This window comes from Copadichromis virginalis, linkage group LG22 (assembly GCF_057382275.1).
Source record: "Copadichromis virginalis isolate Kocher_CV1m ecotype Utaka linkage group LG22, C_Virginalis_male_GT1.1, whole genome shotgun sequence".
In the NCBI taxonomy this organism is placed as follows: domain Eukaryota; kingdom Metazoa; phylum Chordata; class Actinopteri; order Cichliformes; family Cichlidae; genus Copadichromis; species Copadichromis virginalis.
In genome coordinates, this window is record NC_140638.1 from 2100329 (window position 1) to 2114641 (window position 14313).

A 14313-nucleotide genomic window follows, 5' to 3' on the forward strand; every position below is an offset into this window, starting at 1 on the left:
TGAATGTTATGAAGTTTATACTTTGGAACAGAAGCTTTTAACAGAATGCTGAAGTGTGTGAAAAGCCTTATAACTTCTTCCATCTGAATTTCGGTCACTGGGTCTGAATCATGAAGCCAATAGGCTTTGAACCTGCTTTACTTGTATAGCACGACTTAACCGGCTCAGATCTGTGACCTCAGCAAACACTTTCCGATGAGTTTGCAGTCTCAGTTTCTAGTTTCAAGTCTGTTTGCAGTCAGAAGAAGACTAAAGAGAGGTAGGTGTTAGTGTGTGATTGATAAGTCCATTGGGCCCCTTCATTTGTCGTGGTGGATTCCAGAACATCGAGATGGTAAGACCCAAAGCACTCCACGCTCTGCTGCAGGGTTTTGTGCTAATTAGCACGCTAAACCCATGCATTTTAACCTCTGAGCATGTTAGCATGCCGTTAGCCTGCAAACTCTATAGTAACCATGTGCAGAGAAACTGACTCGTCTTGAGATGCAGTGATAGTGACAGAAGCCTAAAGGTTGATGGTAGCGCTATAACTTCAACTGTGACTGTTTCCAAGCCAAACACCAGAGACCAAACTCACTCCACTGTCTACGGTGCGTGAAGCATCATCTTCTTTAGAAATGTTTAATAATTAATAAGCGAACACGCCGCCTCATATTTGTTACCCAAACACCAGGCAGTGCCCGTGCCTCAGCGCCACATCGTCGGGCACCGACCACAAAGTCGAGCAGGAAGCGTGACGTTTAAGCGTTTGTCAGAACTTCCTGTCTGACGCAGTAGAGGTCAGCAGGTTTTCCTCTGTCACGGTTTATTTTATTGTGTTTTCACCGTCTTTATTAGTGCTGAGCAGAGCGCTGCGACCCGTTTCTCATTTATCTGAGACCAGAGTTTCAGTTTCTGGGCGTCTGATTCATATACAGCATAAAGCAGAGAGTACGCTGCGTTTCTGAAAGGAAGAATAAGTTTTTACGCTGCTCTGGATCTTTGTGGCTTCTGTAGCGCAGTTGGTCTTCAAAGCTGTGGTGTAATTTATCCCCGGCGCCTCACGTGAACAGTGTTCCTCTGTTATTTTTATGTGGGAAGGAACTACTTTTTCAGATGTCGTATTATTATGTGCACGAGTCACTTTACCTCAGCTTTTTTCCCCTGTGGGATAAATAACGCCTTTTTTTGGACTGAAGCGAGGCAGGTAAAAGGAGCAGAAACCTTTTTCAAATTTCACTGACAGCATTTTATTTCCCACTCCCACACTTATTGTTGGTTTTTTAAAATGCTGCATATTGATTATTGATTCCAGCTGTCAGGAGCTGATTTTGAAGGCACCCGAAAGTGGCGACAGTCTTTCAAAAGTGACACCGTAAGAAGTGGAGTGTCTGCCTCGTTTACAGCCGTTTGTCTTGAGGAAATCATTTGAACCGATTCTATTTTGATAAGCAGAAAGCCGTGTAGAAACATTAAGACTTTCAATCTTCTGTCAGAACAGACAGAGGAGGGAACAACCGGCTCACTCTGTCATCACACTTTGCCCCAGGCGGAGCCTTTTATCTATCAAACTTTACCGCACCGGGGGGTCTGTTGCTATTTTTGGGCCTCCAATAATGTTTTTTTCCCTAAATTTTCCTGAAGTTGGTGTTTGTTGCTGAGCGGTTGTAGCCAAAACTCACACAGCTACACACACAGACGGTGATTGGCTCGAGTGGGTTTGTTTGTAGCCTGGGATCGAGGTGTTGGCTTCAACACTGACAGGCTGGGAGAGGAGGGGAGGGGGGACACGGGGGACCAATGAGGGCCTCGCTGAGTTAAATCAGTTCAGTCTGTAGGTGGTAAAACCTGCAGCCACACATTCAATTCACTTCAATCCATCCATCCATTTTCCTCGCCGCGCGGCCAGCTCCGGTCACCGCGAGGCTGGAGCCAATCCCAGCAGGACACCGAGAGGCGAGGACAGTTTATTCAAATGTGCCAGTTCACAACAATAAACACCTCAAGGGGATTTAAATGGTAAAATAAAGGCGTTATAATATTTATTTATTTATTTTTCCAATGTGAAAAAAATGTGATGGTGCCCTTTGAGTAGCATTTGGTGATGGTGGGGAGGAAGAACTCCCCTTAACAGGAACAAAGACTAAGATGTAAGAGTGAGAGGTGGAACAGATAAGACTCAATGATGTTTCAAAATAAAACAGGAAGTGAGTAGATGCAGGTGAGGGAATAAAGCTCAATAGTGTTTCAAAATAAAACAGGAAGTGAGTAGATGCAGGTGAGGGAATAAAGCTCAATAGTGTTTCAAAATAAAACAGGAAGTGAGTAGATGCAGGTGAAGGAATAAAGCTCAATAGTGTTTCAAAATAAAACAGGAAGTGAGTAGATGCAGGTGAGGGGATAAAGCTCAATAGTGTTTCAAAATAAAACAGGAAGCGAGTAGATGCAGGTGAGGGAATAAAGCTCAATAGTGTTTCAAAATAAAACAGGAAGCGAGTAGATGCAGGTGAGGGAATAAAGCTCAATAGTGTTTCAAAATAAAACAGGAAGCGAGTAGATGCAGGTGAAGGAATAAAGCTCAATAGTGTTTCAAAATAAAACAGGAAGCGAGTAGATGCAGGTGAAGGAATAAAGCTCAATAGTGTTTCAAAATAAAACAGGAAGCGAGTAGATGCAGGTGAGGGGATAAAGCTCAATAGTGTTTCAAAATAAAACAGGAAGCGAGTAGATGCAGGTGAAGGAATAAAGCTCAATAGTGTTTCAAAATAAAACAGGAAGTGAGTAGATGCAGGTGAGGGGATAAAGCTCAATAGTGTTTCAAAATAAAACAGGAAGCGAGTAGATGCAGGTGAGGGAATAAAGCTCAATAGTGTTTCAAAATAAAACAGGAAGTGACTAAACAGAGACCCAGAATGACTGTGCTAAGACTAAAGCAAATCTGGCCTCTGATTGTAAAACTTTGATCCAGATGAATTTAAGGTCTCCGTCGAGTTTCATGTAATGAGGTCGACTCTGTAGATTAGAGTGAAGCAGCAGACAGCCTCGGCCAAAAAGCTGAACGTGAGACCTGAAGTGTGTTTTAAAGACAGCCGCAGGAAGGCTTCAGCGAGCACAAACAACAGAAACACACAAGACACAAAAAAAGCACATGTTTTGTAGCTATTTGCGAGGGATGTTCGTGTCCGTGCGGGTTTGTTTGTTGTGGTGGAGATCCTGCCGCTGGACTGCACTGACCTCGAGGCAGCAGCGACGTACAGGGAAAAACATGAAGAAGAAAACTGCCGGAGAGCAAAGACGCAAACATTGCAGAAGTGGAAAAACATTCCACGTTTGTCAACGAAAGTTTGGTTTCTGGAGAAATTCCACCTTTTACACTCACACAGGAGGTAATTTGTGCTTCTCTCGCTATAGAAGAATGGCCAAAATCAGAGATGCACCACTGAAAGATGTGATTCATGCTTCATTTAATTGCTTGAAAGGAGGTCATTTGTCATTTCTGGCATTTTCTAAAATAAGTGATTAATCATTTAACTAAGAAATAGCACTTTTATTGCCAGTGAATGCAATTCAGTTACAGGTTTAATTAAAAAACGCTGCCCTTATAACACGCGCTAAATACTTTCTGCCGTGAATGCACCGTTCAGCGGCCGTCTGCTGTCGCTGAACTCAAACATTTCAGAAATGACTCGGGAGCATTTCAGCAGCATCCTCTGATCGGCGAGCAGGAGCACAAATAAAACACGAAGCATCGATGAAACGAACCTCACAGGCTCAGCGAGGCCCGCGGATCCAAGGACAGCTGCTGACACCGAAACACGCCGAAACTCAAACTCACCGTTTATCCGGTCAGCCTCCCAGACGCGTCCTCCGCCATCTTCTTCTCTCTGTCCACGAGCAGCTCCCGCCCTCGCCTCGAGTCCTCCAGCCAGGTCCCGAACACCTCCCGCACTCCTCCGAGGACGCCCCCGTTCTGTCCCCCGTTCTTCAGCTCCGCCACGCTCTGCTGCCTCAGTCTGTCGGACCGAGAGCGTCACGTTAGATGGAACACATAGCAGGAAATACATTTTAACATTTTAAACAGCGAGAGAGTCGACTGATGTGGGATCACGGACGCTTTAGGAGTTTAACGAGTGCCCACAGAGCTCTGCTGGGGACGCTTTGGTGCAGCCAGCAGTTAAAACCTGTGTTCAGTGTTACTCTTAGTTATCATCTGCACTTCACATCTGAGAAAAACCAACGCAGACATTTTTCAGAATAATTTTCTCTGTAGCCCTGAGGCCAGGGCTCCTGTCGCTGTTTTCACCCGTCTCGTTAGAGTCACGTAGTGACGACCAGTCCTATAATGATGCTGTCTGTTCAAGATAAATAAAACAATAAAAAAAGATTAAAAAATAATTAACGGTGAGGTAAAAATGTGAAATTAATGGGAGGGGAAGCATAAATGCCGTCCTGGGCCTAAGATTGTTGAAGGTTTAGATTTTCTCGTCATTAAAAACAGCCTGAAGCTGTTAAAGGAAACTAAGTGTTTTAGTTCCAGTGTCTCAGTGACGAGCAGCCACACGTGAAGCAAACATGAAAGAAAGGTGAAAGTGCGAGCAGCCCACACAAAGAAACTGGACTAAAAATCAGTCGTTTGTCCTTCAGCACCAACAAGAACTGTCAATCAGGTTTTTTGAGATGCCACTGAGGTGATTGTGCACAATCGTGGCTTCATAAGTGGAGCGTTTTTAATTATAACGAGGAGAAACTAATCACCGCAATAATTTAAAACTGAAGGAGGAAATTCTGTGGAAACAGAGCGAACCCACACATGACGAGCCTCTGTCACAGCCACGGAAACACTGAGACGAGCTGCGCGTTCGTGCTTTAAATCAGGCTTTACATCGGCAAATAAAAGGACGCGATTAACCCCGAACTCCCATCTGAGCGCCGCTGACAGTTTCCTTTATCGCTCTGCATTGTTCGGCTGTACGTCGCACGTCACGCGGCGCGCTTTGTTGCAGAGTTTATGAAATAAACAGCAGCCAGAAGGATTCGAGTGTGCTGTCAGTGCAGGTTCACGCCGTGGTGTTTTCAAAGGCTGAGCCAGAAACCCGGAGCAGGCTCACGGGAAGAATAAAAGGCTTGCCCAAATTATAGTGGAGATATTGGTTTCCAACGTAATGGCTGTGTTATTTGGCCAAACATGTCCCAAGCTCCTTGAAGGAGAGGCAGACTAAATAGAGTCATGTAGATTTGTAGGTTAATGTCCTGAAAACAATGTTAATGTGGCAACTAGAAAACAGCAGCACAAGCCCGCCGAGGGGAAGCGCAAATTTACTTTGGCTGCACAGGTCACCACAAAAGGTGCCAGTGGGTAGAAAACGGTGCTGAAAGTACCAGGGGTGCAGTTCGGTAAACACTGACTGCACGAATTATCGAGGAGAAGCGAAGGAGCGAGGTGGAATTTGGTGACTGGGATATAGGAATAAGATTGACTCGACTCTTTATGAAAAATTATTTTCATTTCCATCATTTCATCTACATAATAAAGGAGGTGGTCACACCGAGAAACGGGGGAATTATAGAGGGCTGTCAGCAGCTGTCAGTGTAGGACTACGTATCCGTGATTTCAGGGCTTAATTTGCTGTTTCTCTGCCAATTGTGGCAAATTATTCAGTCACTTTACATATACTTACGCAGCATTGTAAGAGTCCTTCACTACACGACCTGCTTTTAAAAACATTTCAGTAAAAAAGCAAAAGCAGAAAAACTTCCACATTATATCTTCATCCTGTTCTCACCGAATCAAAGCGCTTCTCAAATGTAAGACTGAAACCTTAAATCACATCTCTGATCGACACACCGGGCTGAGACTGAGCGTCTCCTTCTTTGTGTTTTCACAGACTCGTATTGATGTCTTGATTAACTTGTTGATGCTGAATCATGATAGCCATCACTCCGCTTTAAAACCTTTAAAACCTTGTAGATCAAACGAGGGCAGATAAATGGAGAACGACATGCAGCTTAAATTCCATTAACAGTTTAGTTTTCTTTATTCTGATTGTTTGCTTTATGTAAAAATGTAATCGTAAACATTTCACAGTAATTTTATCTGCCTGCATGACTGGTTAAACAAAGGGTTTCAACATTCATTACACAGGCCTGCAGGCCGGTCTGTAGGGAAGCCACCAACTGGTAAATGTTTACAGACAAGTCTGTGGCTTCCATGCAAATTACAGACAACTGCAGCAACCTGTTAGAGACCAAAACAATTCTAAGGAGGTTTTCAGTGCAGCACTGTGGACCTCTTTGTGACCAATTTGATGCTAGCATATTCCATCAAAGCCTCGCGAATGCTTGCAAAATACACACCTTTCCACTTACGACCAGTGGCTACCAGTGGATTGAAACGTACTATCCGGCAAAACGTGAACCGAAAGTCGTCAAGGGGAAATAAACCATGGACTCTTAGCTGGTAAAGTTTCAACTTTCAAAATTAGTGGTACTTAGACGATACCTCATAAGGTTGACATCCACAGCAAATGAAAATGCTTTTCATAAAAAAATCCTTCCAAAATTTTTAACTTAGGTTTCTGAAAATTTGCCTATTCAGCATGAGGTTAAAATAAAACCCTACCCTAACCATGGATGGGTCTGAATGAAAGGGTGACCGTGGTTCAGGGGGTTGGGAATCGCATCTGTAACCGGAAGGTCGCCGGTTCGATCCCTGGGCTCTCTGTCCTGGTCGTTGTGTCCCTGTTTACCCTACTTGCCTACTGGTGATGGCCAGAGGGGCCGATGGCGCGATATGGCAGCCTGGCTTCTGTCAGTCTGCCCCAGGGCAGCTGTGGCTACAACTGTAGCTGCCTCCACCAGTGTGTGAATGTGAGAGTGAATGAATAGTGGCATTGTAAAGCGCTTTGGGTGCCTTGAAAAGCGCTATAGAAATCCACTCCATTATTATTAATCCATTGTCTGTAGTGGTCCAGGTCTGGAGGTGACTAAGAGGCTAACCGCTAACAACAGATTGCCTTTCAATTATTTATTTGACCTATTTGGCAAACCCAAATGGAACTCTTAAAATATAATTTAAAATAACTTTTAAAAGCAAACATCTTCTCATTTCTGAATCTATGATTGTTTAGCATGTGGCTAAAACCTAGTTAACCCTACCCATAAGGCCATCTCTTGGACTGTATGAGGAAAAACAATTTATATTCTGTGTATTTCTTCTAAACAGAAAACATGTCAAAGTAAAGAACTGTGAATTAAGTACCTGCCAGCAAACTGGTCTTGGAGCTCATCGTGCTGTTGATTGTTGAGGCTGTTGGTGCGCTGGTCCATCAGCCAGCCCATCTCAACCTCCAGCACCTTACTGTTGTTGTTTGTTACGGCTCCTTCCTGACAGCGCTGGATGATGCTGGGTGGAATGTTTTCAGGGGAACACATAGGCAGCCCCTGTCCTCCATTCACGCCATTGTTGTGAAAAAGTTCTGCCAAGTCCATGCTGCCGCTCTGCAGCCGACTATCGGTGAACCAGCGGGCCAGTTCTCCGCGAGCCAGTCCTGTCCGACCCTCCAGCTGGCTGAACTCCTCAGGGGAAGGCCACCGCGTTTGAGCAAAATCGTCCTTGAGGAGCGCCAGGGATCGGCCGTCTGGAGGCACTGAGCAGGAATTCAGATTGGGGACGGAAGGTGCAATGGTGCCAGGAGCAATCATGGACAGGGGGTGTGAAGTTGGTGGAGGGCTTTTAAGGAGGCCTACACCGGTGCTTGGTTTGTGAATCCCATTCAGTTGCAGTGCTTGGTGCTGATGTAGCTGTTTCTCAGTGATGGCACCAATGCCATTGCCGCCCATCCTTTTAGTGCCCATGGAGTTCAGAAGGGCTTGCTCCAGGTTGTCACGAAGCGCGCGGCGCTCTGCAAACCAGCTGTCGATTTCCTGATGAGACAGGCGGGTTATGGCCGACAGATTATCCACGTCGCTGTGTGTAGGAAAGCTGTTCCGCAAGAAGTTCTCCTCCAAGATCTTCAGTTGTTTTGCCGTTTTTCCTTTCATCCTCTCCAGCAAGGGGAACTGGGTCAGCACCGAGGACTTATGTTGAAAATCTGGTTTTGGTACTGCTGGGATGTCCCCACCGTCCAAATGTAAGATTCCATTATTGTGACCAGGAGAGGTCTGATCAAAGGGCCATTTCCCGTCCATTCGAGACGTTCCATTGGCCTCTGGCAGAGGACTGACTACCTTGTCTCCTCTGGGGTAGCTGGCTTTCAGCTCCACTCCTTGCTGCTCTTTTAATTTCTTGCCATCCAAGGAGAACGCTGAAATCTGGGATGGAGCTTTAGCCGGAGCACGGATGGACTGGATAATTGTCGGCCTCCTTACCTGTGAAGTAATGAGCGGAGGGGAGTTCGGCAAATTTAAATCAGAAGCTGGCAAATTGTGAGAACTGGGGTGTTTTTCTTTGGAAGGGACGGGCACGGTACGGGGAATAAGTAAACTGTTTCTGAACGGAGAGACAGAGATTGGTGGGGGGGCAATCATTGGCCTTGTTAACGACTCTGGAAAGACTATGGAGGGCAGAGACACCACCGGCTTTGTTTTGGGATTTCCTGACGCCGAGAGAATCTTCCCTTTGGAAGACAAAGATGATGATGACAACGATGGAGGCGGTGGCATTAAAGGCACAGCAGCGGATGACCTCTTCATCTCTGTGGTAACCAGAGGAACTGCTACAGGTCTTTTCATCTCCACGGGAACAAGAGGTGGAGCCATTGGGAGGCGGCCTTTTGGGGGAGGAGGTGGTGGGGGAGGAGCCATTAGGACCTTGTCTTTAGGGTCACCAGAGTGGGGCGCCACTGCCATGATGGGTCGCTTGGACTCAAACACTGTTGACAGCTGTGTCGGCAGGGGTCGCTTAAGGGAGTGGCTAGAGCCTGCCGGGGAGTTTGTGGTGACTACAGTTAGCCCATTGGGCGCAGTCGTCCGGACGTGACCGAGATGCTCGACTGTCGTGTGGACGATGGGCTGCTGTGAGGCTTTGGCAGACGGCCGAGAGATGGGGCTTGTAGGCAAGACGGTGAACGTGTGATGAGCAGGAGGGATGGAGCCATTAAACATTTTCTTCCTGGCTTCCTCCACCTCTTCTGGGGACCAAGTGATACCTTGCTTCAGCCGCTGGGTAGTGAACCAGACTTTGATCTGTTCCTCCGGGTGCTTGGAGGCAGCTGTAAGCCATGACAGCTCAGCATGCGTTGGGTATGGGAATTTATTAAAGGAGGCGATCAGCGTCAGGTTGTTGTCTAAAGAAGGGTTATATTTGGTGGTGTTCAAGGGAACGGCTATTTTTGGTACAGAGTTAAAGTTGGGTGGACGCTGGAGCATTGGGGTGACATGGGAGAGCCCTTGGACGATGGTGGGTTCAGGGATGATGACTGTTCCGTTGATGTTCACTGCTGTGATTTGGTCCTTCTGGATCAAACCGTCCAGCTGGCTTTTCAGTTCGCTCCCTCCAAAGAGCGTGTGCACACTACCCGGAGATTTCACTGTGGTAGATATGCAAGGTGGAAACACAGAGCTACTGTGGCTTTCACCTTTTTCATTTGTCACGTCGCATTCAGCTGAATTGTCCTTGCCTTCGATTGTCTGCTCTAAGATAGTCTGATTGTTCATTTTTATCCTCTTGAACTTGAAGTTCGTCTCACCTGGGTGCCGGCTCTCGTTGTGCTCTGTGAGCGAGTCAAACTTCTTGGTGTTGAAGTTGCAGACAGCACAGAGGTACAGTGGATTTAGAATGACGTTAGGATGGCTCGAGTCCACGTGTTCTTTGAAGTCATTCAGGTTCTGCGTCGAAAACGGGCAGTATTTGCACTCGTAACCTCTTCCCTGCTTCTTCTGGGACACCGGGTCTGATTCTGGCGCTTCTTTGTCCTTCCCCCCTCTGGCTTCTACATCTTCGATGACAGGGGGGTGATCTTCACATCCAGACTGCTGCTCTTTGTCTAAGTGTTTTGGAAATGCCTTCCGGTCTGGATTATCTCCATTATCCTTCATGAGGTTTTGACTCTTTTTCGCAGATTCAGGTGGTTCATTTTCTCTCACATCTTTGCTTGCCAATATTTCCATGTCCATCACCTCCTCCGGGTCATCTTGTTCATCAGGCAGGTCGCTGATGACCCGGACCATGCAGGGGGTGGAGGACTTTCTACGACTGGACATGATTGCGGCTGCTGCTGCTGCTGGTGATGATGGTGGTGCTGGTGTTGCTGATTGTGTTGACGATATTGTTTTTGGCTGCTGCTGCTGCTGCTGGTGCTGGTCGAGGACGTCAGCGTGTCTGCGTTGGGGGGTCTTTACTGGGGCGGAACGGAGCAGGTGGTTGTGGAAAGTGGTAGGCGGTTGGATGTGGAGTCTCCAGTGTGTGAGAGGGAGGGCGAGAACCGGCTGACGGCGCTGGCCCAGGACCGGTTGTGCAGTGGCGTCTCCCGCTCACTGGCAGTGTCAGCTACCGACCTCGGCGTCATGGGAGGGCATCACAGACAGCAGCGGCGTTCAAGCTGCACGGGGACGAAGACAAAGAGAGAAAACGACACATTAATACTGTTTGTGTTCAGTGAGCTGTGAGGAAGCCACTTAGAAAGGGCTAAAAATCTGAGAAAAACATGTCGGAGAGAGAAAGACGTCACTATAATAATGTTTGTGTCTGATGTTCACTCCAAACAGGATAAACAACAGGGAAAGTGCATGATGGGCAATGAAAGAAAGAGGGGAAAACTAGATAATCTGCACTTTGGTAAACAAGCCTTTTTGATGAAACATCCTTTGTTTGAGGTGAAATCAGCACAGGAACAGGAAAAAAGAGTGGAGAGAATCACTTATAGGGATACAGTTTTAATCAAAAGTTTATCATCTTGGACATGAATGTTTTAGTAATGCTTTCATATTTCACAATTTCTGAGAACTTTTTCTGGAGCTGAATTATTTCACAACCTCTAAGATTATGAGAAAAAGAAACAAACTCAATAATTTAGTGAACAAGTTTTAATTTATTTTAGATTTCCTGAAATAAACACAGGGTGAAAATAATATATACGAGGTCAAGAACATTTATACACCCACTTAGATCTCCTAACCAGCCACGGTCGAGTCTCTGTGCCAACACATAAAGGGAAATCGTTCGACTGACTGATGCACGGCGACATGTGAAAATCTGGGGAGCTTAGATAAGTCAGGGATATCTTGGAGTCGTTTCTAAAGGACTGCATGTTCCAAGATCATCCGTTCAATCCACTGTTTCTTCTCAGGAAGTGCAGCTACTGTGCCAAGGTCTGAAAAACTATCCAAACTTTCACCCTGAGCTGAGAGGGTGAAAGCTGCTCTGGTTGGTCCGAACAGACCTGCCATGAACTGGAAACGGCTCAAACATCAGCGTTACCGCCTGCTGTCCAGATCCCCAGTGGCTAAAATACGGACACCTCGACTAAAGTTTGAAACTGACCGAGTGCACAGTGAAAAATGTCCTCTGAACCAAAGTTTTATGATTGCATGAGGAAAAAAAACGAGTTGTAGGACACACTTGCTCGTTGGTTGAATCATCTTATATTAACTATATAATTGTTGCAGCCAGACCGAGCTAAACCCACAAAGTCAGCACTGCAAACCAGAGACGCTGCCTACCAGCGTCAAACAGCTGTTTATGCTGATGACGGGTGGTTTAAATACACAACAGGTTTCTGGATTTGTCGACCGTAAACAGACTATCTAGAACTGTGTAGTCCATAGACTGGACACTAAAGGCCTGACCCTTTTCTAAAGTCAAGTTTTCATCAATAGTTATCCGGAGAGCTGGGAAAGCTGTCACTGTGAATCTGCCAGGGCTAAACTTAAAAACTACCACCACAAAGTCCCAAAGCATGCAGACTGATGAAAGCTTACACAAAGAAAATTAAGTCCAGCCATGGGAAGGACGGGAAAACTTTTATTTTGCTTTTTTGCACATGGAGAACTTGGAACGGTCCATGCTAGTGTTTTCTCTAACATGCATGGATGTAGTCACCTATCGGTTATTAAAGTCCGGTCTTAATGTTTGCCGTGGCCACACACCTGACAGTCAGACGGTAGGCCCGTTAAGTTTTTACTGGAATGGGACAAAAACTTTACGAGGTTAATGTTTGTTCAGCGAGACGTGAAACTAGCGCCGGAGACCACAAACTCATCAGGAAAGTGTTACTGAGGCCGCAGATCAAGTGAGCCGAGGGCCACAGGCTAGAGGAGTCGCCCCCTGCGGGCCAAAAGAAAGAACGCAGGTTTATGGCACTATCAGGCCTAGATGTTGATTTTTCCCATACATCTGTAATTCAAACAGGGACTTATTACTTGCTCCTATGGTTACTAGAGAGCGTAATTACTACTCTACTGACCTCTAGATGCTTCTCGCAGGCTCTGCAAGGCTAATAATTTCAAGCATTCCCGTATGAAGAGTACCTATAACCATGTTAGGGAAACAAAGTCAGCCCTTTTTACTGCCCACAAGTCATGGCGAAACCCTCTGGAGCAGATCTGATCATTTTGTAACTCCCCATCCAAAGATGGGAGGTTCCAAGCTTAATTAGCGACGTGATATTTTGCGTCTCCTTTCCTGTAATGTCCGAGCCAGGTCTGTCAGGCCTGTTGGCGCTCATCTTAGCATCGCACTGGCTCCGTCGGGTCCGGTCTAATCAGGCCCTGGCAGGCGACAGCGTTTGCTGACAACACCAGAAGGCCAGAAGTTAAAAATAAAGGAAGTCCGGCTGACAACTCGAGACGCCACGCTCGAAAATTATGATGAATCAGAGTGCCACTTAATCAGGACACGCCGTTCCAGGCCAATCACATGTAAATGCGATAAATTGAAGACGTCCACGGCAACTACAAAAGACAAAAAAAAGTCTCCAAACTCCAAACCCCATTAAAAAGACATTAAGCGCCTTTCATAGATTCGGGCAAAGACAACTTCATAGGATAATTACCCTGTAATCATGTAATAAGAGAGACTCAGTGATGAGATCTCCTGACAGCTATCATCCACACAATGGAACGGAGGAAGTGAGGTAAAAACAGACGGGGAGAGAGAGGAAGATAGGTGTGAATAAATACAGAAGAGTGCAATAATAAAAGGAGGACAAAAGGAAAAAAGCAGGTAAATGGGAGGAGAGAGAGGAGAGAGAATGGCGAAGGCGCGCAGAGATAAGGGGAAAAAAGAAAGAAGGGAGAGTCTGAAAACTTCCAAGCTAATGAAAGAGAACAGGCACAAAGCAGAAGACGTTTTAACTAGGCCATGGCCTGGCAGACAGAAAGAGAGAGACGGCGGCGAAAGAATGGAGGAGAAGAAGAGCGAGAAAAGAAGGCAGATAAACATAAAGGAGGAGGAGGAGGAGGAGAGGAAAGGGACAACAGAGTGTTTCAGGAGGAAGAAAAAGGGAGACGGGGAAAGATAAGCAGAGAGCAGAGGAACAGAGAGTAAGAGGCACAATCGAAAGCAGATGAAGAGAACGAGAGAGATGAGAGGACGACGAAAACATTTCCATTTGACAGTAAAATTTTAACGGATAATAAAATGAGGTTTTGGTGCACTTTCTATCAGGAAAGTTGAAGCTTTGAAAAGGTGCCCCAATCAGTTGGGGGAAAAACACATTTGCCAGGGAAAAAATGGGTACTTCAACACTTAATTAGTATTGGGCAAGCTGTTATTTGTCCCATGTGTCACTTAATGCTGGACATATTTCATGCTCTCGCAGCCTTGATCAGCTTCTCATCGCCTGCACGGGAGACACATTTTATAGCTGCAGAGTATCCAGAGCCCATCTGAATTGTTGCACTGTGCAATGAGACTGAACTAATCCTATGTTATTATAAATCTCATGCATTTACATTGCTGCTTATTGCACGCTTCGGCTAATGGCGTTTCCTCAAACAACGAGCATAAAAACACCGACAATCAATTCATAAAAAAACGACTCGAACCCAAACGTGTCCGACGCGCTCGCCTCGAGGAGTTCAAAATTTCAGTCCCAAACCTCGTTGGAAAGAACCGAACGCACCGCGGGGCGAATAGATGCAATCCAGAGTCCACCTCCTCCCTCCGTCTGCCTCTAAAACCTGCTGCAGCACAGCATGACCCGACCCCGCGCAACCTGATTAGACTGAATATGGTTTTGGACCCAGCCCAACTCAAGTCCCTGGGTCAGGTCTCGGTTACTGGGTAACCAGAGGGGCCTGTGAGGACCTGTAGCCTGTAGCGCCCGAGTACCGCAGAGTTCACGAGTTTAAAAAGTTTCACTTGGAAATGATTTAAAAATGACTGATAGGAGTAAA

The 14313-nt window shown here is 46.1% G+C and overlaps 1 protein-coding gene across 3 annotated transcripts in view; it reads right to left on the minus strand.

Moving 5' to 3' along the window:
• Positions 1-14313, minus strand: part of LOC146682361 (zinc fingers and homeoboxes protein 2-like) — a 130999-nt gene that overhangs the window by 12877 nt on the left and 103809 nt on the right. For all 3 annotated transcript variants that reach the window (XM_085445653.1, XM_085445654.1, XM_085445655.1), the window contains exons 3-4: positions 7238-10517; positions 3815-3992 (exon numbers count right to left, since the gene is read on the minus strand). In XM_085445653.1, the coding sequence (XP_085301779.1) occupies positions 3818-3992; positions 7238-10179 (3117 nt within the window). In that variant the 5' untranslated portion in view covers positions 10180-10517 and the 3' untranslated portion in view covers positions 3815-3817. The remainder of the gene's footprint in view (positions 1-3814; positions 3993-7237; positions 10518-14313) is intronic.